The sequence below is a fragment of the Manis javanica genome, chromosome 5, assembly GCF_040802235.1.
Source record: "Manis javanica isolate MJ-LG chromosome 5, MJ_LKY, whole genome shotgun sequence".
NCBI lineage: Eukaryota > Metazoa > Chordata > Mammalia > Pholidota > Manidae > Manis > Manis javanica.
Genome location: NC_133160.1, coordinates 90971466 through 90999318, shown reverse-complemented (window position 1 = coordinate 90999318; position 27853 = coordinate 90971466). Strand labels below are relative to the sequence as shown.

Below are 27853 nucleotides of genomic sequence, written 5' to 3'. Positions count from 1 at the left end.
TGTTAACTTCTAGCCTTCTCATCTTTCTCCAACCAAAGTCAGCAACCTTTTAAACTCTCCTCCTAGACTCTATTTCCAATCCCTTTGGTCATTTTCTGTGTTCCTTTCTGGACTTTCTCCAAGTTAGGGAAAAGGCACAACAGCAAATCTGCCTGCTGACAGGTGTCAAATCACCTTATGATCAAAATGAATGCACTGCTTTCTGGTTGAACATTTTTGGTGCTGTAAAGTTTTCTTGGCATTAAATTTGGGACAATATCAAGCTTCCCTGTAAATACATTAATCTAAGTAAAAAAGGATTATGATTAATGCATTAGAAATTGTAATAATTTGTAATCCTGACGTCAATTTTAGTTTTCCCAAAGCTAAAGTGTGCTGTATCATTATCACTACTATAATTATTTCATTTATTGCAATAAAACCCAGGAAACTAAGATTTTTATCCGCTATATTGCATCTCTACTGTTCTACTTATTATCCAACAGGAAATTTGCTGCTATTTGAACCCTTGTTACCAGCCCTTAGTGTTGATGGATATGTACCTGACTTATTGGCTTCCAGCCCTTGAGGTAGATTCCACTAACTCTATGAAAGAGTCCTCTTATCTGTCCCAGCCAGAGGAAGGGCACCAAGGATGGGCACAAGGGGAAGAACCCGTGACAGATGAGTGTTCCAGTTTTCTTCCTCCAGGAGTCATAGGCCTCAGGAAACTAGATAATATACTGAAGTCATGGTGACTTTTAAGCCCAGAATGTCCTTAGAAGCCACAGAGTCCACACTGTGACCTATGAAGAACAGTTCATGGAAACTGGGTTGCCACCTTCTAAAAAATGGTCTCTTCTGGTTCATTTAAGAATTGACTCCTGCTGTTGGTTCCCAGTGGTCAGACCTCCAGGCTGATGATTTCTGTTCACCATCAGATGAAGTACAAATTCTTCTTAAAGTTTCCATTCTATTAAACATCACCAGGGGAAGCATTTGCCTGCACAATGGGTGAAGCCCTGCCAGGGCACTCACCTCCAGACCCCCAGAATTGGAAAAACTGGGATTGGTATTTCAGGCCACTCCTCTCAGCCCAGACCCTGCTGCAGTGCATGCAGAATGAGTTTGTGTAACAGAGACTTTCTCACACTCATCCACTGGCAGGGATGGCTTTACGTCTGATGGCGACAGGTAAGACCAACAGCCTTATGCTCTCCCTGACAGTTAGAAGCACTGTCTTCAGTAGACACTTGGTTCTAGGTCATAAAAATATTTACACTTAGGATAGGTAAAAGTGTTAACCGAAAGGGATGAATACTATTTTAAGATATCTTTATTCCTATTTGATTCCTTTTCTATATTCTTTGAACTCTCAGGATTTCTGCGTCCTAATCTGAAGAGTGAAGATTTCCTAAACACAACCTAGGACTTCGGACAACCTTGAGATTCGATTATTGTAATTTCCCCTTTCCCTTGCCATAATCTGCATTTAATCTCTCTAATCTCCATTAAAGTTTCTGTTCATCCTAATTTCTCCTTATTAATACCCATAAACACCCTTCAGATATTCCTAATTCTCAAAATCCAATCATTTCCCAAGTATATCATAGATATGCTATGTACTCTCTTGCTTTACTTTCCTTAATGGTCCTTTTATCTTCTAACATATTATATAATTCACTTAAAAAGAAATTTTTGCACTAATAGTTAAACTCTATGAGAAGAGGGATTTTTGCCATAGTTGTACCATGCCCCAGTACCTGAAAAGAATAAATGCTGATAATTATCCACATTTCATGTTGGGTGTCCCATTACCAACTTCTGACAATTAATTTTTACTTCCAAAGTTTATACAAAGCTTAAGTTGAAGTGATGTTTTGTATTGTATGTAGGCTCAGTAATGATTAAATTCAGAATTTGCCTTTCATCTCTAACAATAAGATGTTATATAAAATTTCTCTTCCTATTTGTATATGTCTTCCTAGTTCAACTTAAATAGATTTGGAAATTTGAGACTTTAAAAAATTATTTTGGGTATCTTTAGTCCATTATTAATTTTTACTGTATCCTCTTATAATTAGCTAAGATTCATATATGTAGTCTTGAAAATAGAGATGGCATTTATCTTTATGCTGAACTGTCCAACTATTATTAGAACAAAAATTACTTGTCCCATTACCTTTCATTTCTACTATAATACTTTTGTATGTGAAACTGTCCTATACAGTTTATTATAGGAATTACTGTATTGTGACCTTAATCACTGAACCAGCATGAAAAATGATAAGGCAAGTGCTGTGTTTGTATTTATCTTTTATTGTAACTGGTTCTCAGTTTTGAAGATCGTATCTGGTTCTTTCTTAAATGTCAAAGTTCCACTTCTCTCTTTTTTTGTTGTGGGGATTCCCAACCTCTTCATAACTGCTAAAGTTATTACTATTTAATTTTGTGACATCAGCCATTTTATCCAGATAGTATTTTAAAATAATTAAGTTAAAATGAATTATAATTTGAACATTGTGTGATATTGCTAACAATAATTGGTGACAACTTGGAATTGTGCCACACTACAACCAGGCATCATTTCTTTTGTTTATGGTTGTCAAAAGTACACATTTTCTTAGTTTGTAATGAGGTGTGTTTGCAAAAGGGAAAAGCAGGCAAGGAAGGAATGAAACCAAAATATGTGGCATGCTTACTAAGCTCTGAGCATTCTATTAGGTGTTTTCACCTATATCAACTCATTCAATCTTCTGAACCACCCCCAGTAATGCACAAGGTGGTTCCACTTTCAGATGAAGAAATCAGAACTTAGAGATTCTACATTATTTGTCCAGGGGCTGACTGGAATCCAGGCCAACCTGGATCTAAAGTACAGGCACTTCCATTCACCTTGCTGACCCCTGGAACTGGCCTCAGTGACTCTGCAGTCCATTCTCACCACTGCCTCACAGAACTCCTGCCCCGAGGAGATAAGAGCATGTGAGTGCAGGGTGTGGCAGGGCTACAGCCCATGTTTCTGTCCCATCCCTCAGTCTCTTCTGTAAAGCCTATAATAATATTTTTGGTATATGAGGTAAAGGCATTGTTCTGAAGAACATGAATCAATCTGAGCAGTTATCTTTTTGTTTATTGCTGTTCTCATTTTATTTTCACGAATTGCCACTTGAGAAATTATACTAGAGGGAATCTTAAAACACAAAAAGTGTGGAGGAAAAGGAAAATGAGATGCAAAGATAAAATGACATCAGGAGTAAAATATTTCAAATGAATATTGTACATTTACCAGAGACAGGACACACATTTGGTTACAAAGGGTCCTAATGTTTCTTGCCCCTCATTAGGGCCTGTGTGTTCAACTAGACTTAGAGAATGTTAGAATGGGAAGGGAGCTCAGAGATCACGTAATTTCTCCTTTAAAATGAGGAAACTGAGGCCTGGTGAGAAATGTTGAGACACAAACTCACGTCTTTCCTCAGGCTTCCTTCTTAAGAATCTGTTTCTTGAGATTTTGATTCATACATATGCTCTTTTGCCCATGATAGATACAACATTTCATATGCTGTGGAGATTTTCCACGAGGTGGCCACATCAGGGCTGAGAATAATATTTGGTGTAATGAGTAAACATGGATTCCTCCCAGTTCAACTCCAGTTTCTGCCATGCAGCAGCTGTGTGTCTCCTCAGGCAAGCCACATGACCTCCCTGAGCTTCAATTTCATCATTATAAAAGTGTGCTGATTGTCTAATAGTTCATATTTTAATACTTCATGACTTGCTATGAAGATTTAATGAGATTAGGCATGCATGACATTTAGAATCCTTCTTAGAATGGCATAAATATTCAATCATTATCATTGTTATTTAAGGAAGCCCTTTTGTGGTGATTCATTCCATCATATTATACATGAGAACTATACATCTTTTGGTAGATCATGAAGAGTTAGTTAGGGACAATTAAACTTGTATTTATCAAATGTATATGATGTCTTCTTCCAATTTTAAGCCAGTTTCATAGTAGATTCATATGAAAGGTAGAATCAAATATCTTCTCAAAAAACAGTGACGTGACTTGACTTGGATATTTTAACAGAAGTTTCTCTTGTGCTGACTAACTGACCTGCTTCTCCTACTTCCCTGTATTTCTCCCTGTGAGACTGGAAATGGAACGTTAAAGCCCCTTCTTATGTAAGGCACATGGTTTTACTAGCACCATTTTATGATGGGTTGAAGTCCATTTGCAGAGCAGGTTGCAAGGAAGAAAGGCAAAAGCTCTGGAATATTCCTGTAAATCCCCCTAGAAAGCCACTTCCCACTGGCAGGAGGAGACAGAGGAACTGCCATGCATAAGCCAGTTGCAAAGCCTGTTTCCTGAACCTGAGGCCATAATGAAACATGGATGGACATGATCATATTTTACTTTAACAAATACATATTGAATGCCAACTATGAGCTGGGCACTGTTAACCACTGAAAATGTAGTGATGAATCCGATCATCTTCACCCTCAAACATCTTACAGTCTAGCTGGGGAACAGATGGATAAGCACTGGCTTTAGCACATAGGAGAAATATTCTAGACAAAAGATTTCCTCTCAGGAACTATGTGTGCTCTTACACTCCACTCTATTTCAGACAGCCATCAACAGGCTTGAGACTGTTCTCCCTCTCTCCCTGACTGCCTGCTGGAATGCCAGCTCAGGAGTGCTCTGACACAGTCTCATAGTGTTGTACACAGAGTGTGAGTGTCCTGTAAATTACAGTTCAGCCAAAGCAAGTTGAAAGCCTGCCTTGGTCCTGCACTGATCACCTCAAAGAGGCACCTCCACCAGGCATTTATGAAACCAGGTTTCATGTCAAAGGCAGGAAACAACAATCTCCTTCATGTAGTTTAGAACCTGAAGTGAAACTTGCAGCCAGGTTTCCAAGACCTGTACTTGCAGATCTTCTTCCTCTTTTCTCTCTCTGCCAGCCCCTGCCTCCTGTTGCCTTCTATCTGCATCTCCCAACCAAGCCCTGGACTTAATTTGGCCCGAATGTTACTAACCCAGAGCTCCTCTCCCAGGGAGCCCAGGCACACTCTTGCACCTTGGGTGGAAATATAATGAGTCTGAGGGGCCACATTACATAAGTTTCTTTTCATCGCAAATGATGGAAATCACCCATGGTTAGTTGAATTTTTTAAAAAAGAGGGGAACAAGGAGAGAAGTGGAATTTTGGGGGAAGAATATTAGTATTCCCTCCCAGAACGTAAGGGCAAGCTGAGCAACAAGCAGCCATGAGGAAGCAGTCTCATGGTCACCACAACACTGAAGCTCTCAGCAAATTCAGAAGCCTGCTTCGCTCCTGCTCTGATCGCCTCAGAAAGGACCTGCGTTGTTTCTGAAACCAGGTTTCATATCAAAGGCAGGAAACAACAGTCTCTTTAATGCAGTTCAGAAACTGAAGCTAGTGGACCTTCTTTCCAGAGAAGGACCTACGTATATCCAGGGACGTGGGTCCACGAGCGTGGCCCAGCTGAGGGGTCGGGGAGGGCCCGGGTGGGCGGGATCTGCCCCTGTGGACGAGGATGAGAGTCGCCACAGAAAGGAACCTCGCTGTAGGCCTCGCACCCATGCCACGATTCTTTGGGCAGAACGGTCAGCTAAGGAGACCTGTCTTTTTGGAAGTTAGATTTTTTAAGTGGAAGTTATCATTTTTTAGGTAGTTTGTCGTTTCCTTCATTCCATCACTCAGTCTAGCCTCATGTGTGGTCTTACTAGTGAAAAATCAAACTTTGGTCAATTCTACTTACCTGTTGACTTGATATCATTTCCCTCAGTTTAGCGTTTGTTGGTTAAATTTCAGAGGAGGCTTATGAAATAGAACTTGGGTTCCCCCAATGGAGATTTGGACAGCCACCCTTGAAGCTGTCCTGCCCTTGCCCCAGTCCAGGGTAATTATGGATGGGAGGCTGGTTCATCTCAGGCTCTTCCATGACTTAAACCTGAATTACTGTTTGACTGACATCCATCCATTCATTCACTCACGTATCAAGCCTTCAGTATGTCAGAAACTCTGTCAGGAGGTGGAGATACAAAGATAAATTTGGCACCGTATGTGCTCTGAAGGGACTCAGTCACCCCTGGTTATATGCAAAAAGAGGATTAACTAGGTGCCTCTCTCTAAAACATTAAAAAAATTTTTTTCGTATTAAGTATATGGAAGAGGATGAAAATTTGGCATGAACTTTGAAGATAAAGCACAAAATTTCACATTTTTTTCTGATCTGAGAGCTTCTTTGAGCCCTGGGCTGCAGGCCCCTCTTCTCCACTGTCAGATGGAAGCATTTAGGAGACATCAGCGCATCTTGGCGCCATAGTCAGTGACTACTAAACTACTGCCATTTTCGTTCTTAGCAGGGTGTTGCACAGAGTTCTTCTTTAAATAAACATTTAAAAAATTCATGTTCCCAAAGATGTGGTCACTGGACTTCTACTTAAGGGTTTAAAAATACTCTGTATCAAAGCATAATAACATGTAATATTTTTATAATCCTTTTATTTGGTGCCCAAAACAGCCTTGGGAAGAAAGGCTAATTATTTTCACGGGGTGGGGTGGAGGAAACAGAAGCTAGAATGGTCATCCAAGGTCAACAGATGCTGAGTGGCAATGGTAGCTCTTTCCGTGAGGCCAGGGAGCCTGCTCCAGGCCTGAAGGTGCATCTCTGGGGTGGGTCACTAGGAGCCAGCCCCGAATTCGCCACACATCCACCATGTGCCTTCTGGGACCCCCCTGACCCTGAGCCTGCAGAATTTAGGTTGGCTGGATTTAGGTGTCACTTTCATTATGACTGAAAAGCTTCACGGGGCCCTGGTCCTGGTAGGACTGGCTCTGCTCTCATGAAAGGTTCGCACTGACAAAAGCAGGCACAGAGGAAGTGCAAGAGCAGGACAGGGGCTGCTGATACTGCGAGAGCCATTTCTCATAGTGATCTCCATGCTACCAACCTGAACTGCACGCAGGAGGAGGAGGGGGCTGCAGTCTCATTCTTCCCTGGAGCCAAGATCAGAGACCATCCCTGGTTTTTCTCACTGCTCCTTTTCACTTCGCAGTGGCGTGCTCTATGGGCCCAGGTGTCAGAAGCCACAGTCCATCTTTGCAGCCAGAATACTGCCCAGATTCAAACACTGTAGGATGGTTTTGCTGTGTATGTAGGTTTATTTGAAAATACTGCAGATGAAGTGTTTTTCTTACCTCCTTGTCTCTCCTTACTCCAATACGAGGTCCATACTTTCTATCATCTTTCAAATTACCCTTTCAAACACATCTTTCCAACCGCCCTGTAGCAGCCCGGCTCCCAGCGGCCTGTGCCCCACCAGCCTTGCCCTCCCCCTGTCGGGGCTTTCATAACCCCTCTCCCCTGGCAGAGTACCATACCTGTTTTCAGTCTCGTTTGCTGACCCCACACCATGAAAGCAGCTGCTGATTGCCTTGGTTTGCGACTGTATTCTCCCTGGATGAGTACCTGGCACATAGTAGATAGAGCTCAGTAACTATCGGTCGAATGGACTACCAAATTTTTGACACCTCCACCAGTGTCTGGTACAACCTCATGCTTGCCTATGAAAGACCCTAGTGAAATAAAGAGCAAAAAGCCATTGCAAGGGTGGAAAAAAAACCTTAACTTCTTCTTTTTAAAAATTTTTTTAACTTACTCTTTATAGTCAAAGAATCTAGTTTCTGGTTGACTGACTAAGGGGGAAGGGAAAGATGCAGAATGGGGAGATGTTGGAGTGTTGAGTCAGAACTGCTGTCAGCCTTCTGAACCATGTGCCCAAGCCCCAAAGCTTGGCCCCCGGGGGGAGCCCTTTTTCTGCCTGGACCCCCTCGTCTAGATGGCAGTGAAGGCAGCCAAACGAGCCTATACATGTCATCTTCACTTAAGAAAGCAAAGGCTTCATTTAGTTTATTTTGTTAATTAGGTAGCAGGAGGCAGCAGGGAGAAAGCTGTGAGTCCACTTTGTTGAGATCTACTGATTGGTTGCATGTTTGTTCTGAGACAAGAAAGAAACATGGGCAATGGAACAAATTCTCTACGCTGGGGCATTTGGTGGGTTTTGTTTTCCTAGCCTTTACCAAGTCTGCCTGGTAAACTTCCAGTTATTGCTTAATGTCTAGATCAATGTCACCTCCTCCACGAAAGCTTTCCTACAGTGTGCCATCAGAGGGCCCCCCCCCACTGCTCACATCCATGATAGTGGTCTCACTACCCTGTTCATTTGATGACTACTTGTTAAACGATGTCTACTGTTACTTCTGTCTGAGTACTGGAAGGCCGAGAATCATCTCATTGTGCTTTATCTCTCCACTGCCCAGCTTAAGCACATAGTTGGTACTTGGTAAGTGTTGGGAAAATGAATAAATGAATACATGAAAAAGCAAGAGACTGCAGAGTCCAGCCACGGTTATCTGATTGTTAGCATTTGAACCTTCTTTCTGGGGATGCTGTTTGATTATGCTTCTTTGTCTTCATGTAGGCACTCTGATTGTTCTGAAACATCCCTATCCAAGAAAAGTGGAAGAACCCTCCATTTATGAATCCGTTCGGGTTCACACCGCAATGCAGACAGGAAGAACAGAAGATGACCTGGTTCCCACTGCGCCTTCTGTAAGTGGCCATCCATTGACCACAGCTCTCACTGTGGTGTTGAAAAGCTTAACATGCAATAAGAGTTATACTTTTTTAAAAAAAATTTTATTAAGGTATTCTTGATATACACTCTTATGAAGGTTTCACATGAAAAAACAATGTGGTTACTACATTTACCCATATTATCAACTCCCCACTCATACCCTAATGCAGTCACTGTCCATCAGTGTAGCAAGATGCCACATATTCACTATGTGCCTTCTCTGTGCTACACTGTTCTCACCGTGATCCCCAACACCATGTGTACTAAACATAATACCCCTCAATCCCCTTCTTCCTCTCTCCTCACCCACCCTCCCACAACCCTCCCCTTTGGTAACCACTAGTCCCTTCTTGGAGTCTCTGAGTCTGCTGCTATTTTGTTCCTTCAGTTTTGTTTCATTGTTACACTCCACAAATGAGGGATATCATTTGGCACTTGTCTTTCTCTGCCTGGCTTATTTCACTAAGCATAATGTCCTCCAGCTCCATTCATGTTGTTGTAAATAGTAGGATTTGTTTCTTATGGCTGAATAGTATTCCATTGTGTACATGTACCACATCTTCTTTATCCATTCATCTACTGATGGACACTTAGGTTGCTTCCATTTCTTGGCTATTGTAAAAAGTGCTGCGATAAACATACGGGTGAATATGTCTTTTTGAATCTGAGAAGTTGTATTCCTTGGGTAAATTCCAAGGAGTGGGATTCCAGGGTCAAATGGTATTTCTATTTTTAGTTTTTTGAGGAACCTCCATATTGCTTTCCACAATAGTTGAACTAACTTACATTCCCACCAGCAGTGTAGGAGAGTTCCCCTTTCTCCTCATCCTTGCCAGCATTTGTTGTTCTTAGTCTTTTAGATACTGGCCATCCTAACTGGTGTGAGGTGATATCTCAGTGTGGTCTTAATTTGCATATCCTTGATGATTAGTGATGTGGAGCATCTTTTCATGTGTCTGTTGGCCATGTGAATTTCTTCTTTGGGGAACTGTCTCTTCATATCCTCTGCCCATTTGTTAATCAGGTTATTTGCTTTTTGGGTGTTGAGGTGTGTATATTCTTTATATATTTTGGATGTTAACCCCTTGTCGGATATGTCATTTACAAATGTATTCTCCCATACTGTAGGATGCCTTTTTGTTCTGTTGATGATGTCCTTTGCTGTAAAGAAACTTTTTTTATGTACAGTAATCCCATGAGTTCATTTTTGCTTTTGTTTCCCTTGCTTGAGGAGATGCGTTAAGGAAGAAGTTGCTCATGCTTATATTCAGGAGATTTTTGCCTATGTTTTCTTCTAAGAGTTTTACGGTTTCATGACTTACATTCAAGTCTTTGATCCATTTCGAATTTACTTTTGTGTATGGGTTTAAACAATTATCCAGTTTCATTCTCTTACATGTAGCTGTCCAGTTTGCCAACACCAGTTATTGAAGAGGCTGTCATTTCCCCATTGTATGTCCATGGCTCCCTTATCATATATTAATAATTAACCATATATGGTTGGGCATATACCAGGGCTCTCTAGTCTGTTCCATTGGTCTATAGCTCTGTTCTTGTGCCAGTACCAAATTGTCTTGATTACTGTGGCTTTGTAGTAGAGCTTGAAGTTGGGGAGCATAATCCCCCCAGCTTTATTCTTCCTTCTCAGAATTGCTTTGGCTATTCGGGGTCTTTTGTGGTTCCATATGAATTTTAGAAGGATTTTCTCTAGTTCATTGAAGAATGCTGTTGGTATTTTGATAAGAATTGCATTGAATATGTATATTGCTTTAGGCAGGATGGCCATTTTGACAATATTAATTCTTCCTATCCATGAGCATGGGATGTGTTTCCATTTATTGGTATCTTCTTTAATTTCTCTTATGAGTGTCTTATAGTTTTCAGAGTACAGGCCTTTCACTTCCTTGGTTAGGTTTATTCCTAGGTATTTTATTCTTTTTGATTCAATTGTGAATGGAATTGTTTTCCTGATTCTCTTTCTGCTAGTTCATTGTTAGTTTATAGGAATGCTACTGATTTCTGTGTATTGATTTTGTATCCTGCAACTTTGCTGAATTCAGATATTAGATCTAGTAGTTTAGGAGTGGATTCTTTAGGGTTTTTTTTATGTACAATATCATGTCATCTGCAAACAGGGACAGTTTAACTTCTTCTTTACCAATCTGAATGCCTTGTATTTCTTTGTGTTGTCTGATTGTTGTGGCTAGGACCTCCAGTACTATGGTGAATAATGGTGGGGACAGTGGGCATCCTTGTCTTATTCCTGATCTTAAAGGAAAGGTTTTCAGCTTCTCGCTGTTAAGTATGGTGTTGGCTGTGGGTTTGTCATATATGGCCTTTATTATGTTGAGGTACTTGTTCTCTATATCCATTTTATTGAGAGTTTTTATCATGAATGGATATTGAATTCTGTCAAATTCTTTTTCAGCATCTATGGAGATGATGATGTGGTTTTTGTCCTTCTTTTTGTTGATGTGGTGGATGATGCTGATGGATTTTCGAATGTTGTACCATCCCTGCATCTCTGGAATAAATCCTACTTGATCATAATGGATGAGCTTTTTGATGTATTTTTGAATTCGGTTTGCTAATATTTTGTTGAATATTTTTGCATCTATATTCATGAGGGATATGGGTGTTTAATTTTCTTTTTTTGTGGTGTCTTTGCCTGGTTTGGGTATTAGAGTGATGCTGGCCTCATACAATGAGTTTGGAAGTATTCCCTCTTCTTCTACTCTTTGGAAAACTTTAAGAAGGATGAGTACTATGTCTTGACTAAAGGTTTGATTAAAATTCAGTGGTGAAGCCATCTGGTACAGGTGTTTTGTCAGATTTTCTGTTTCTTCCTGTGTCAGCCTTGGAAGGTTGTATTTTTCTAGAAAGTTGTCCATTTCTTCTAGGTTATCCAGTTTGTTAATATATAATTTTTCATAGCATTCTCTAATGATTCTTTGTATTTCTGTGGTGTCCATAGTGATTTTTCCTTTCTCATTTCTGATTCTGTTTATGTGTGTAGACTCTCTTTTTTTCTTGATAAGTCTGGCTAGGGGTTTATCTATTTTGTTCATTTTCTCAAAGAAGCAGCTCTTGCTTTCATTGATTCTTTCTGTTGTTTTATTCTTCTGAATTTTATTTATTTCTGCTCTAATCTTTATTATGTCCCTCCTTCTACTGACTTTGGGCCTCATTTGTTCATCTTTTTCTAGTTTCATTAATTGTGAGTTTAGACTGCTTATATGGGATTGTTCTTCTTTCTTGAGGTAGACCTGTATTTCAATATACTTTCCTCTTAGCACAGCCTTGGCTGTGTCCCACAGATTTTTGTGGTGTTGAATTACTGTTGTCATTTGTCTCCATATATTGCCTGATCTTTGTTTTTATTTGGTCATTGATACATTGGTTATTTAGGAGCATGTTGTGAAGCCTCCGTGTGTTTGTGGGATTTTTCACTTTCTTTGCTTAATTTATTTCTAGTTTCAGACATTTGTGGTCTGAGAAACTGGTTGGTACAATTTCAATCTTTTTGAATTTACTGAGGCTCTTTTTGTGTCCTAGTATATGATCTATTCTTGAAAATGTTCCATGTGCACTTGAGAAGAATGTGTATTCTGCTGCTTTTGGTTGTAGAGTTCTGTAGATGTCTCTTAGGTCCATGTGTTCTAATGTGTTGTTCAGTGTCTCAGTGTCCTTACTTATTTTCTGTGTGGTTGATCTGTCCTTCAGAGTGAGTGGAGTGGTGAAGTCTCCTAGAATGAATGCATTGCATTCTATTTCCCCTTTCAATTCGGTTAGTATTTGTTTCACATATGTAGGTGCTCCTGTGTTGGGTGCATAGATATTTATGGTTATATCTTCTTGTTGGATTGACCCCTTTATCATTATGTAATGTCCTTCCTTGTCTCTTGTGACTTTCTTTGTTTTGAAGTCTGTTTTGTCTGATACAAGTACTGCAACTCCTGCTTTTTTCTTCCTATTAGTTACATGAAATATCTTTTTCCATCCCTTCACTTTTAGTCTGTGTATGTCTTTGGGTTTAAAGTGAGTCTGTTGTAGGCAGCATATAGATGGGTCTTATTTTTTATCCATTCAGTGACTGTATGTGTTTTGATTGGTGCATTCAGTCCATTTACATTTAGGATGATTATCAATAGGTATGTACTTATTACCATTGCAGCCTTTAGATTCATCATTACCAAAGGTTCAAGGTTAACTTCCTTACTATCTAAGGTCTAACTTAACTCATATAATATGCTTTTACAAAGACGATCTAAAGGTTCTTTTTTATTTTCTCCACCTTTTTCCTCCTCCTCCATTCTTTCTATATTAGGTATCATATTCTATACTCATTGTCTATCCCTTGATTGCCTTTGGGGATAGTTAATGTAATTTTGCATTTGCCTAGTAATTAACTGTTCAAGTTTCTTTACTGTGGTTTTATTACCTCTGGTGTCACCTATTAAACCTTAGGAACACTTCTATCTATAGCAGTCCCTCCAAAATACACTGTAGAGATGGTTTGTGGGAGGTAAATTCTCTCAGCTTTTGCTTATCTGGAAATTGTTTAATCCCTCCTTCAAATTCAAATGCTAATCTTGCCAGATAAAGTAATCTTGATTGGAGGCCTTTCTGCTTCTTGGCATTAAATACATCATGCTACTCCCTTCTGGCCTGTAAGGTTTCTGCTGAGAAGTCTTATGATAGCCTGATGGGTTTTCCTTTGTATGTGATCTTTTTTCTGTCTCTAGCTGCTTTAAAAGTCTGCCCTTATCCTTGATCTTTGCTATTTTAATTGCTGCATGTCTTGGTGTTGTCTTCCTTGGGTCCCTTGTGTTGGGAGATCTGTGCATCTCCATGGCCTGAGAGGCTATCTCCTTCCCCAGATTGGGGAAGTTTTCAGCAATTACCTCCTCAAAAACACTTTCTATCTCTTTCTCTTCTTCTTCTGGTACCCCTATAATGTGAATATTGTTCCGTTTGGATTGGTCATACAATTCTCTCAATATTCTTTCATTCTTAGATACCCTTTTTTCTTTCTGTGCCTCAGCTTCTTTGTATTACTCTTCTGTAGTTTGTATTCCATTTACCATCTCCTCCACCATGTGTAATCTGCTTTTAATACCCTCCATTGTGCTCTTCAATGATTGGATCTCTGCCTGGAATTCATTCCTGACTTCTTGAATATCTTTCTGTACCTCCATGAGCATGTTAATGATTTTTATTTTGACTCCCTTTCAGGAAGAGTCATGAGGTGCATGTTATCTTTCTCAGGAGTTATATTGATTTTACTTTGAACCAGGTTCCTTTGGCAAGAGTTATAGTTTTTAAAATACTTTTGTTCACATAAAAATTCTAACTGGGGATATAAAACCTGGAAAGGAACATAAAGTCTGTAGCTTATGATTCAGTTCATCTGGTCCAAGATAAATGGTAAAAACTACAATGCAATAATGATGGGATTTTAAATACTTCTAAAATGGGTACTTAAAGCCAGACAAGTTCTTGGTAGAATGGGTGAGAGATATTTGTGTCACCTTGTTGGTTAAAGTGTTATGCTTCCTCAAGTTTCTTAAATTAAGAAGATAAATTTCTTTTGCATTCCAACTGTTTGTGGGGGAGAAATTTTCTTCTTACTATAAAACCTTGGATGGTTAATTTTTCCTATCCTTTTTTTTCTTCACAAGGGGTACAGTCCAGAACGTTTGCACTTTGCAATGTGAGCAATGCTCAGCTTCAGTGCAATGGGATCATTGCTCATCTGAGTCCATATCTGTTTGTTCTGTGAACTGTGACCCCTTGCCTTCATGCTGTTCAAGGCTGTCCTGTTCTTTTTCTCCTCCTCATTTGATGAGTTAACTCCTGGAGAAGATGTCTGGATTTGTGCAGATGTAAAGGGAACAACACACAGATGAAGTATTAAGTCCTAATTCTAGAAAGCAGCCTTTACACTTGAAGATATTCAGCTACATGTGGTATTAAAATATGCCTGCTGTTTCCCTCTCCGTAATACTTTTAATACCCTGCTTTCTTAACAGGCAGATTCACCACATGACCTCCCTTAACCCAAGGGGGTTGCCCACATCTTCTCAGCCCACCTGGACCCTGCTTGCCTCTCTGCCCTCAGCTTATCCACTCCCTCACTCACACAGGCATCTCTCTGAATGTGCTTCTCCCCTCCTGACATCTGAAATGCTGCCAGTGCCACTTCTGTCCCCTCATCTTCCAAGACTTGCTTCAAGAATCAGTGTTTCCCAAGAAGCCTTCCTGGGCCCCTCCCAGATTCCTTTAAATGTCTCTCTTCTGTTCTCCATGCACTCCTGCTTGCCTTTATCCTGGTACCATATACCGGTGACCTGCTTAGGTGTCTGATCTCTGCCAGCCTGACACTCCTCAGGGCATGAATCATAGTTGTTTTGTGGCTTTATAGTCAGCCTGGTTCACAGGGTGGATAGCCCATTCTATATTTCATCTACTCAAAAATACAAATCCTGAAAACTGGTTGAAAAGATATTTTAGTTTTGTTAGAGTTGGAGGAAGAAGTACTGGTTCTCAGAACTAGAGAAATTTGGGCAAGCAAGATAATAGCCAGTCCCAGACCAGGACAGACCAAACACAAACCAAGACCTGCCCTCTTACCATGTCTTCATTTTTTGGTCTATCTGCCGCTTCCTGTCTCTCTTCTTTGTGCATCCTGACCCCACCACTGGTCACTTCTACATTGCTTAAATTTGTCCTTTCAATTGCACTTCTCATTCTCCTCTGTTACACTTCCCCAGAACTCTCCCCTCAACATCAGTCATACCATATTCTACTGTGTGTCCTTCAACAACAGCAAAATGCAGGTAAGACCTAATTTGTAGAGTTGGTGTGAGCATGAAATTAGCAGACGCAGGTAGGAGTAGACCTCTTTAAACCAAATTCTGTAAGCCTTATTACTTACTGTCCATTGCTTGAAAACAATTCTCCAGGGTCTCTCCTGTTTCTGTATGTCTCATGAGCAAGACACTAACAACCCTTTGTTCCAGACCAATTTTTAAAGCATGTTTGTATAGCAAACAACTGTAAATGATAGAAAGAGTGTCTCTGTTCAGAGGAAAAGGCAGACAACCAGAAGTCTTGTGTCGTCTGTCAGCACCAGTGAAACCGTGGCAGAAGTCAGCTTGTAAGTGGGATGGAGTCACCTGACTAAGTATCTATACATATCTGCACAGAAGGTTCTGTACAGTTGAGGTTTTAGAACAGTGGGGAGCAACTCATTGAGAATGGCTGCACTCACACCACGTAATGTGAGGTCCATGAAATTTGTTGTGCATTGATAGAGACAGAAAACCAAAAAGGTTTCCTAGTGGATTCTCAGGTGTCTCATTCTGCCTCACAGAGGAGTGACTGTCACCTAGATCAGCCAGCGGGGAAGTGATGCCGATCCGCTCAGAGTGCTCTTGTCTCTTACTGAGCACAGAAGCCCTCAGCCTCCACGGGTGACCCCTCGTCTACCAGACCCTGCACTCCTCAACCTGAGAGTTCTGAGGGCTCCCAGGCTTCTGCGTTCTCTGTTTGGGGTGCAGTTCTCGTACAAGCTCTGGCAGGGGAGGAAGAAAATTAAAGCCTACTTACAGGAGAAACAACTTCTTACTTGAAGCAAAAATGAAAATAGAAGTGCTGTTTGCCCAGAAATGAAGATGCTAGTGTGAAACTGTTTACCATACTTTGGCAACTGCATTTGGGGAATTAGTATTTATATATTTTAACAACATAAGATTGAGTTCATTTATTTAGCAAACGTCTTTTTTAAGTGCCTACAATATAGCCAGGACTGTGTTAAGCCGGGCAGTAAATTAGGCAAAGATTTTGCCCTCCTTGAGCATATGTTTCAGTGGGGAGCCACAGACCATAATCAGTGTGATGCTATAAAACCAGACAGTAATACATCATAAAAAGAAAAGGCCGGGTAAGGAGAGAAGAGGGGAGCAGGGGAGGTCTTTCTGGGTTGGTGACATTTAAGCAGACACTTCACTGAAGGGCAGGACCATGCATGTCAGGATGTGAGTGTTGCTGGCAGAGAGAACAGCGCCAGAGTCTGAGGTAAGAACTAAACTGAGGTGTTGTAAAAACCAGGAAGATCAAGAGAGGCACGAAGGGAGTTAGAGGGAAAGTGGTAGGAGGTCTGGTCATGTAAAACACTGGCGTTCTCAAAGGGCAGCATTTGGAGATTGACAGTGCTCTGGGGCATGGCCAGCATTAGTGGGGGTCAAGAACCATGAAGAGTCTAAGATGTTACCCCACTTACGAGCTGACTTCCGCCACAGTTTCACGGGTGCTGATAGATGACACAAAACTTCTGGTTGTCTGCCTTTTCCTCCAAAGGGAGACACTCTGTCTTCTATGGTTGTTTGCTATACAAACATGCTTTAAAAATTGGTCTGGAGCAAAGGGCTGTTAGTGTCTTGCTCATGAGACTTACAGAAACAGGAGAGACCCTGGAGAATTATTTTCCAGCAATGTGTAGGATTCATGGTGGCTAAATATGCTGTGACACATAGAGGAGAGGTGTCCTGTCCAAAATGTCAGGCATACCTCCTTTACACAACAGGCAAGGCCTTGTAGGACAAGGTAAAGGACTTATTTCGTTCTAGATGTTGATGAGAAGTTAGGAGAGTTTTGAGGAGATTGATGTAAGATTTTAAATTTAAAAAAATTATTCTCATTACTAAGTGGAAAATGGAGTGGGGGGGGCAAAATTGGAGGCAAGGAGATCAGGTAGGAGGCTGTTACAGCTGTCCAGCTAAGAGACGGTAAAACTGGAGAGAGGGGTGAGAACTGCTCGTTGGAACAAGAGGGAGGCATAGGTGAGCTTCAGAGCTCCAGGATGTGTTCTGAAGGTGGAAGAGACAAGACCTACCGACAGAGTGAATGTGGCATGTGAAGGCCTGAGCTGCAGGGGGAGTGCTCCTGCCCTCCACTGAGGTGGCTGAGACCGCAGGAGGGGCGGGCTTGGGCCACGGCCAAGCGGAGTCTGTTCTGGCCCTGAGAAATGTGCATTACAATGAGTCCTTTTAGTAGAGATTGAGATAATACATTTCAAGTGCCGGACATAGAACAGGTCCACCTAAAATGGTAGCTTCCTTAACTTCACTTTTGTGGAATTTGACATGTTTAACACCTCCTGCCCGCTAAAACTTCTGTTCTCTCTGCTTCTGCAACATGGTTCTCTCTTTATTCTGTTATTTCTTTAATACATTTTGTAGTTCCTCTTCTTGGGCACCTCTCCTATATGTTGGCCTTTTCCACTATTCCGTCCTTGAAGCTCTTAGAGTTAGATTTGGTGTCTATTCTTCTAGTCTTTCTTGAATAAATAGGTATATATATAAAATGAGCTCTTTGTTGTAAGTAGAATTACAATGTTTATTTAATTAATTATATATTATGAACTATTTCATTACATAGTCTAAAACATCACTAAAATGAATTCCTTCCTATGGAATTCCTAAAATGACTTCCTATGCCAGTATTTGAATATATCATAATCTATGTAGCTAATCCTTGGATTTAATAAATCCAGCTTGCACTTTTTGTCCCATCTGCTGAGTATTCTTTATTCTGGAACACTACCTTAGTTTTTCCTTGATTCCATGACTTTGATTTCTTCTGAAAATTAAAGGCTAATTATTTTGTGACCTCAAGCTTGGTTTACCTGACATTGCCCTGTGGTTGGATTCAGATTTTACATTTTGGTAGGAATACCACCAAAACGATGCTTTGTGCTTCTCACTGCATCCTTTCAGGAGGAACACGATTTCAATTCGTCTCCGTATGCTGTGTTTGATTACTTGATTAATCGGTGTCTGCCAGGTTTCTTCCCTCTGAAGTCACTTTATTTTCTTTGTTATTAATACATATTTGGGGGGACACTTTTGAGACTAAGTAAAAAATCCTGTTCCTCATATTTTTATCCAATTTTAGCATCTATTGATATTTCTTCATTGTTTTAATTATTACTGTGATTATCAGATGGTGATTCTGTGAGTATATTATTCCTTTCACATTTACTGGTTGTCATTCTACTATGACGAAAAGCTCTTAATTCTCTGGATTTATCCAATCATTTATTTTTATATCAATGGGCTATAATCATGACTATCATTATTTATTTAAATTCTTCAAACGTTTCTAGATTTGGCCAGTTAGAGCCTGTTCAAGGTGACTTCTGTGTCCCTATAGCCTGACGATCCTTTGAGAATTTTCTTACTTTCTAGTATAACAAAATGTCCCAGGTTTATTTTTGGGCTTTTCTGGCATCCAGCCCTAGAATCAGCTGTTTCTCCAAGAAATTCTGTTCTTTTTTCTGGAAAGTGGTACCTTAGAAATGAAGATCTGGGTGCTGCATGCTTATTGTTATCAGGATGTGTCTCCCAGCCCACTGAGGCAGAGCTAGGGAAAATGTGTATGTATATGCACATGTGCACATTCGTATACTGAGGTCTACATTCATCTCTGTACCTATCTATCTACCTCATTCATCCATGGGTCCACACTGATTCTTCCTATCATAATCCAATACAACAAGGCACATTCCAGTTATTTCACTTTTCTTATTTGTGAGGAACATGGATGCCACTATTTTCAGGACACTTATTTATTTGTTGATCCATCACAAGAAGCAATTTCCGATTGCCAGGAACACCACTGCCTGGCCACAGCCACTTCCACCCCCACCACAGATGCCCACCTTGCCCTGACACTACACCCTGCCTGCCACCTCTACACCTCCGGGCTGAAGCCCCCTCACCCTGCTGGGCCTCAGTGCCTTGCACCAAACTGCTGTCACCGCGGTCACCTGCACAGATGCTCTCTGTTCTCCACTTAGGCACCCACACTGTTTTAAGGTGCATGAATGCCCTTGCACACACTCATCTGATACCTTGCTTCTCTCCATTCCATGGTTTCTGACTAAATTTAAGGCAGTCAAGCAGCAGGCAGAAAGGACAGTTGGAAGGCTAATCCCTTATTTTTTAAAAAAATATTTACGTTGTTTCCAACATAGGGCTCTTAGAAACATCCTTATTACAGATCATAAATATCTTATTAAAGATAAATTAGTTACATAATTATTTCCTTTCTCACCTCCTGAGACCATGAATAAAACTCGTATCCTCAGTTTTCTTCTGCAGACTTCCAGTTACCTATCAAAACCTTAGCAAACCACTAGACTATTGTTTGGATGGAGGTAAAATGGACACAGTAACATAATTCCTTAGCTTGATTTCAATGAATAATCCTATCCGGGTCTCTATATAACAATTTGCCCTTAATTATTTTGCCTCTATAGATGTTAACCTGTAACAACCTAAAATGTCAGTTTTTTCCATTTCCATAATGTAATGCCTAAGCTCAGTTCAGTCAGTTCAATTTCTTTTAATGTCAAAGCAAGTTAAACACATGCGATATCAAATTCATTAATAATTGTTTAACATCATTTAAACGCACACCTGAGAAGTTTACCCTTACTTTAAGGTTGTAAGAATTTAAAAGAAGTGATCATTTATTATTCTTGTTTTCACTTTTCTGTGGCAGTGGATGTTCCTCTATTCGGTAGGGAAAATTTACCTCAGGAAAAAATATCTTGGGAACTCCCATAAAAAAAGTCCCCTTGACAGCAAACAAGTTATTTCCCAGTTTTTACTCATTTTTTAATAATATAAGGTATATTATGACATTGTATTAGACAAAAATATCTTACCTGGAATTCAATTTCTTCAGAAATTTATGATATTATGTTTCTTCATCTTAGGGTCCTTGTTTTACACTAATTTTGTTTACATAGTTCCCCACCGTTCCTTGCATTTTATGGGTGCTAAGAGTGTTATTTGTGTGAATTAAGAAGTGACTCATTCTCACTTCAAATCCCTTTTGGATAAATGAAGTGTGAATAAATCTGCACTCCTGAAAACCTGCTCCATGGAATATAGGTCCCAAGAGATGGTCTGTGGAAAAGAAGCAGGTTTCTTGAAGGATTAGGTGATAAAATAAAATAAATAAAATAATCTTCCCTCTTGAAACTTCATAAAGCATATTAGCATAATACAGACAGACTCTGGGAAGAAAGATATCCATCTACTTTGCTTAATACAGAGTTTCACAAATGCAACGTCTGTGTGTGTGTGACTGTGTTTGAGGGCATTACACCCCCACAATACTGTAAGCATCTGGGTTTCATGTTGTGATAGTTCTGGGCTTCACCCAGTGCCCTTTTTTTTTCAGCTGGGCACAAAAGAAGGATACCTCACCAAACAAGGGGGACTAGTCAAGGTAAGAAGCATGTTTTTGCTAGTGCCTGTCACAAAGGAAGAGAACACACCATGTCGATTCAATTCTCATTTTGATATTTTTTTAAAGCATAATTGCCTACTCATTTTGACCCAGTCACAAATTTACCTGTTCCAAGAGTTCATCTCTGTAGCTAATATTAGTCAAAATCCTGGAAACTCACTCAACTTCTCTTGCAAAGCCGAGTGTATGAGAGTAGCCTACCGTATCACCCAGGAAAACATAAATGATCTTTCAGTGGAACGATTGAGGATCAAAGTAGCAAGTTAACTCTAGAACATTTATTTTCTAAAACATTTTTTTTAACACAGAAGAAATCAAAATTGTCTAAAATATTTACCTAGAAGTAGGCCATAAACATCACTGGCATTAATGTAATTTGTTATAAAATCCCAAAGAAAACACAGTTTAGAACTTTAACTAGGCTGGAGTTCCAGTAATCCTCCATTTATGTTACTGTACCTTTAAAGTTACTCTATTTTATTTTAATGTGCTAAGAAGACCTCCATGAAATATGTCTACTCCTTCCAATCTTATAAGTCAGGGCACTTAAACTCTCATGGATACTGACCTACTTGAACTCTACCTAAATATTTAGTTTCTTGTATCCCTACTACACTCTCCGTGGAATGCTCCCCAAGCACAGGCGGTATTTATATTCATGGAATATTTATTTGTGTATCCCCACACTGCCACCCAGGTACCATTAGGGGTCTATTAGTATATAAGAAGGAAACCTGGGGGAAAAGTTTTTGCCACTGATGCCATGGAATTCTTAGGCAAGGTTTAGAATATCATGCAGCTTGAGATTCCTGAACTTCAGTTTGCTTATTTGTGAAACAAAAATAATAACAATATTTGGAATTGTATAAGGATTTGCTATAATTGATATAAACCTCTTAGGATAATATGTAGCTCATAGTAGATGCTCAAAAATGAGTTCTTTTCTATTATAACTAGACATTAGGGGTTTGTTATAAATCACCTTGAATATTTATGATAGTGTATTTTGTTTTATTTAAATGTGTTAATATCTCTACCTTCATTATGAGCTTAATGCATAGAATCATTTTAATTTTTGTGTATATTTTGAAAATTTTCTCTCAGAAATGACACATACCACAAGAATATTTTCTTGAAGCTAAGCTTTTAAATACTTTTCAAATAAAGGAAATTGGTTCAAATATTGCATTCCTATATTCACAACCTACATGTGATAATTATTTTTTTTCTCAGACCTGGAAAACAAGATGGTTCACTTTGCACAGGAATGAACTGAAATACTTCAAAGACCAGATGGTGAGAAATGTGATAATACATTTTCCTTTTAAAAATCAGCTCTCTAGATGAAAGAAACATCTACCTATAAAATCCCTGAAATTTTCCTTAGGAGAGCTTGAAACATCCAATAAATGATTGGAGATGTGAGTTCTTGATTCCTGATGTGAGGAGAGTTCTTTTGCAAAGACGAGGCTTGTACCCCAGGAACTGCTCTCCTGGGCTGCATGAACCAGCTCCCAGGGCATATGTTCCCTGGTGTAGGGTAATGCAGTTGTTCTCTTGCCACGGTGTATTAACTGCTTCTTGCAGGTATTTCCACCTTTATTAAAAGTATGTCCATTTCTCATGCCCATTTCATTAAACCATCTTAAAATTTCTTCTCACTTTCCCTACACAAAATTTCCCAGAAAGTAGAAGTTTAAAAGCATGAAAGAAAAATAGGGCTCCCTTCTATGTATTAAAATCCATCTCCATCAAATTAAAATTGATAAAGACAAGCTCTTCCTCATGAACAGTTTCACAAAAAGCCAATCCCCAAACCAGGGTGTGTGACTTCCCTTAGTGAGCTTTTCTATTATCAGCTTCTTAGTGAAAGCAAAATTGACAGTTGCACATAATGTAAGTTTTACTGGGATTGAATAAGTGATGAGCAGATTTGTGTGACTTTTTATGATATAGATTGCTTTTTTTTTTTAAGTCACCAGAGCCAATTCGGATCCTAGACTTAACAGAATGTTCAGCTGTACAATTTGATTATTCACAGGAAAGAGTAAACTGTTTTTGGTAAGTTTTTTTCATAAACAATATGTTTTTAAAAGTCTTCTTGCCAGACGCTGATTTTAGTTGGAGAATAAAAAACTGTGTCTTTATGTGTACAAATGTTTTGATTTGAGAAATGTAGATTTAACCATCATGCAGGGCATATATGTTAGGAGTGGTTTCAGCTGAGTGTGACATAAAAACCTCATTTAAAGTGGCTTAAACAAATAAGCAAGTCTGCTGGATACGATTGTTTAGGTTGTACACTGCACAAGTATGATACAGATTACAGGAAGCCATGCATGTCTTAGACAGCTTTATTCCTTTGGAATTTTTACTCAATTTTAATTATAAATGTTGACTTCAATGATGGATGATTTGTATTATTATGACATTTCCTGCAGATGATGGCACAGAAGTGTTTTTATTCTAACATAAGCAGGATATCATGCCAATTTCCTAACTGGAAGAAGTAAAACATGTTTAGGAGTGTCTTATTTCACACCAACTTTTACTTTAAATTTTTATTTAAGTTTTCCAAACATACAGAAGATACCCAAATATCTTTCACCTTGATGCATCAATTGTGAATATTTTCCCATATTTGCTTTATCTCTATCTATTTACTTTTTTTCCTGAACCCATTGAGGCTAAGTTGCAGACATCATGGCTTACTCCTAAATACCTGAGTAAAAATCTCCTAAGAAAAAAAAAAGCACCTACAGAACTATAATGCCATTATCACACCTAAGAAAATTAACATTAATCCCACCTGGATATCTTTTTAATGGATATCTTTTTAAAATTTATAAGGTTACCATATGAGCTAGCAGGGGTTTATATTTTTTATAACAAAAAATTGGGAGGCAGGCAGCTACCTCAACAAGGTCAGGTCCAGTGTCTCTACAGTTCTCTTGGCTTTGCCTCATCCTAGCTACTTTAAGTTTCAAAATAGCTACTCCAACTGCAGGCATCATGTTTTTATGTAAGTCATGCAGAAAGATGTGGGTATGGCATCAGTCATGTCAATCCCCTTTTATCAGGAAAGCAGACAATTTCCCCCAAAGCTCTGCAATCAGATTTCCCCTCATCTCACTGGCCAAGACTGGGTCCCATGGCCATCACTAGAAGCAGAGAAAACTAGAAAAGGGGACTAATAGGATCATAATTGCCTTCGACTAATTGTAATTTATGCCTGGGGTTCTGTTAGCAAGAAGAAAGGAAAAATTATCTGTATTAAAAAGCAATTGATAATGTCTCCCACAGTAAGAACCAAATGACAATTCCAGAAACCAGTTTGTGTACAGTGTGTGCATAACATCACTCCTTCCCACCTGCTAATCACCCAACAACATCTCACATCAAGGTATACGTAGGGACTTATGTCTTGTCTATCAACATTAATTACTGGTATAAACAAGGTATGCTGTTTTGACTTTAGAATAGAGAAATCCTTCTAAATTACAGTGCAGGCTTTTTTTTTTCTGAGAGGGAAGAAAATATTTTAGTTTTGCACCTCAAATGTGGGCAAGATACAAGTTAGGGCTGACCTTACCAGTCAAATGAATTTGACCATGTACTTTGCCATAAGAAACCTTTGCTTAGATGGGAATCAATTTTTCGTTCTATTTTGTATTTATGCAAGCGACAGTCAAATGAAGAGTTACATATTCCTAGAATAAGTTTCTCATGCCAGTAGGAAAGCTTATTTTCCTTCCAGCAGAAATTTACTTGAAATTAAGTGGGCAAAATAAATAGTTGGGGAGATTCTCTTTTTCCTGTTCCACAGTTAAAACTGCCTTCATCCCCAGAGGGCAAGCACTGTCCTCTGAAGCAGGCTAACACAAATAAGCTCCTTCAGCAAACTCTTTTACCTGTCTTGCTTATTCCTTTTTTTAATTGAATCATCATTGATATGTAGTCTTATATTAGTTTCAAGTATACAACAGAGTGGTTCGAGAGTTACCCATATCCTTAAATCCTCACCCCCACTAGTGCAGTTACCAGCTGTCAGCATAGGAAGACGGTACAGAACCATCGGTTATATTCTCCATGCTGCCCTACCATCCTCGTGATCAATTTATATTAGGATTGTCTTGCTTATTCTTCGCACAGGTTCTGAGTCATTTAACAAATCAGCTGAATAAACACACATGTATTCAATCTAAAACATGAACAACAGAAGCATCTGGGGCTGTCCTGGATGTGTTTTTCCCTTTGAATTCTCATTAAAAAATTCTCTGTAAAAAATTATGAAACTACAACTCTTTCAACATTTCTGTGGTTTGCTGGCAAGTATAGCTCTAAATTTATCAATTCTTCAAGTTGCTTACCCACACCCTCGTCACTTCAGTTTTCTCCTGGAATGCTCTAATTAGTGTTCAAACAATACATATATTCTACCAACCACTTGCAGATGTCTTACATTCTTTCTTTTATCAGCTTAGTATTTCCATTCAGGACATTTTATCTCTGTGCAAAGACAGGAGTAGAAGCTGATGAGTGGATCAAGATATTACGCTGGAAATTGGTGAGTTACACAAGCCTCCTGGAAAACCTCATGCTCAGAAACAGCATGTTGATCATTCCAAATATAGTTCTATTGAAAAAGTCGGGCTATCCCTGAGAATCAATGGGATGTCTGCTTGCAGGCTTTGGTAATAGTCTATTCCTTCTTCTAGGACGTGGGAAGGATGGGGATGGGCAAAAGAGAAAGGGTGGAGCTGCCCGGGGCCTCAGTGCCAGAGCCTCATCTGCACACCCTGGAGGCTTTCAGTGTTAAGTGTGCAGCCTAGTCCAGTTTTACCTGGAGGAGGACATGTGGGACCACAAGGTCAGACAGAGGACATGCTTCCATAGAAGACAGTACTCTTCAATCATCAGAGAGGGAAGCTTGCAGAGGAACTCAGGTTCCAATGTGTTACTTTGTGCAGGTCTACAAAAGGTTTATTTTATCTGCTTTCTGTGTACCTACCAGGGGGGAGATGGAGCAAGAGTGTTTATAACAACTTACCAGTCTCATACAGTTTTTTGGATGGGTTGGCAAGTTAGTGAGTTGTTTCTCAAGAACTTGTCCAAGTTTTTAACATTCTCTCTAAATTCTGTCTTGAAACCTTCGATATTTTCAACCGTAAACGATTTTTCCTGATTTCTTTTTAAGTGAAATTAGCTGACATATAGCATCTTGTTATATAACCCTTACTATATACTGAGACTTTTGCTTTTGAGTATGTTTTCAGTTTGAAATCTAAATAAATGTGACACTCATTTTGAAATAGTTCCAATATATTTGATATTCAATGGGAAAATACGCCACATGAAACCTTTGCTTAGATGTGAATCAAATTTTTATTCTATTTTGTATTTATGCAAGCAACACATAATTATAGAAAAATAAAGTTAAAAATACATGAGATGCACACATACTTTCAGTCTTATCCCTGTGCAAATATTTACAAACAAAATCTAATCATTCTCTAGTGTTGTTTGCCTGCTTACTTCACTTAACATTAGAACAACTTTCCATGTCAATAAATTTAGATCTGTATCTTCATTTTGATTCATTGACTTGTATTGCATTTTATGGATTATCATAAGTATTAGGACAATTCCCAATTTATATATGTTTTAGTAACCACTTTACAATATTTCTACTGAGAAAAATACAGAAAACCAGATTAAAACTTGAGTGTGGCACATGATTAGTTTATACTTGCATGTTTGTCTTACTCATCAGCATATTTTAATATTTGTTAAAAGTCATAGTAAATAATAATGAATATATGTGTATGTGCTTTCTTACAGTCTCAAATAAGAAAACAGCTTGACCAAGGGGAAGGCACAATCCGATCACAGTCGTTCATCTTTAAATAGACTTTCCTGGCAAGGAATGCCCCAACCCAGGAGCTAGGTTGTATGATCCCTGATGCTGTGATCCATAGCAGGCTGCTGATGAAAGCTGATAAGGATTTTTCTTTAGAAACAAGTGAAAAGCAGGTGCAAATTTGGACCTTTCAGGACACACATTTGCTGACTCATGGAAAACTTCTACCCTTCAAGATGTTGGCACGTCCTTGAGAATACCAAAGCCTCATCGCCTCATCGTTCTGGGGGAGACAGAGGGCAACACCACCCCCAGGTGTGCTCACTCTTAGAGCACGCAATGTATGATAAAGGGTTTTTGATTTCCCTCGCTGGCTGATGTTAGCTGCCCAGAGTTGTGCTCTGTGTCAGTCAGCTCCTCTAGCATGCAGGTTGTGCTCTGAACTAGGAAGGAAGCAGCTATGTACTTTGAGGCTTAGACTGCTTCCTCAGAAAGCATGCAGACATCCAAGATTTGGGGCAGGGGGCGGGGTTGTTAGGCTTTTCTCCTCTTAATAGGAAAAACAGAACAATTTCCAAAACTAAAATGGGAATTGTTTGCAGTATTTGTTTTCTGTTTGTAAAAGGCTCATAAAACTAGTGGGTCCTTCCTTCCCTTCTAATGATACACCTATGAGAACTAAATGTCCTGTGCTTGACAAGGTGGGATGACAAAGATAAAGGAATGTACAATCTAAGAAACATCTCCTTAAGTCATTGTGGGGGAGATGTTTTAAAAAGTGAGAAAATATAAATTAGAGTAACAGAGTAGTAGACAACCTATAGTTTAATAATAACAATAGTAGTCTTTATTATTATTACAATTATAATAATAATAGAGCACTTGTGAGCACTAAGTTATCTTCATCCAACATTTTTCCAGACTGAAAAAGACTTCTCACGTGGAGTGTCATACCTCTCCCTTCCCTAGAGAGAGCTGTGGGTGTTGGTCCAAGAGAAGTAAGAATGAGCATG

The 27853-nt window shown here is 39.3% G+C and overlaps 1 protein-coding gene across 2 annotated transcripts in view; it reads left to right on the top strand.

The window, feature by feature from the left end:
• The window catches only part of DAPP1 (dual adaptor of phosphotyrosine and 3-phosphoinositides 1), a 49306-nt gene extending 21559 nt beyond the window's left edge, over positions 1 to 27747 (top strand). Inside the window, exons 4-9 of one of the 2 annotated variants that reach the window (XM_037020082.2) lie at positions 8501 to 8631; positions 20912 to 20959; positions 22214 to 22276; positions 22956 to 23041; positions 25460 to 25547; positions 26822 to 27747. In XM_037020082.2, coding sequence (XP_036875977.1) covers positions 8501 to 8631; positions 20912 to 20959; positions 22214 to 22276; positions 22956 to 23041; positions 25460 to 25547; positions 26822 to 26890 — 485 coding nt within the window. In that variant the 3' untranslated portion in view covers positions 26891 to 27747. The remainder of the gene's footprint in view (positions 1 to 8500; positions 8632 to 20911; positions 20960 to 22213; positions 22277 to 22955; positions 23042 to 25459; positions 25548 to 26821) is intronic. The other variant, XM_037020084.2, reaches the window with a different exon arrangement.
• Positions 27748 to 27853: the final 106 nt, after the last annotated feature.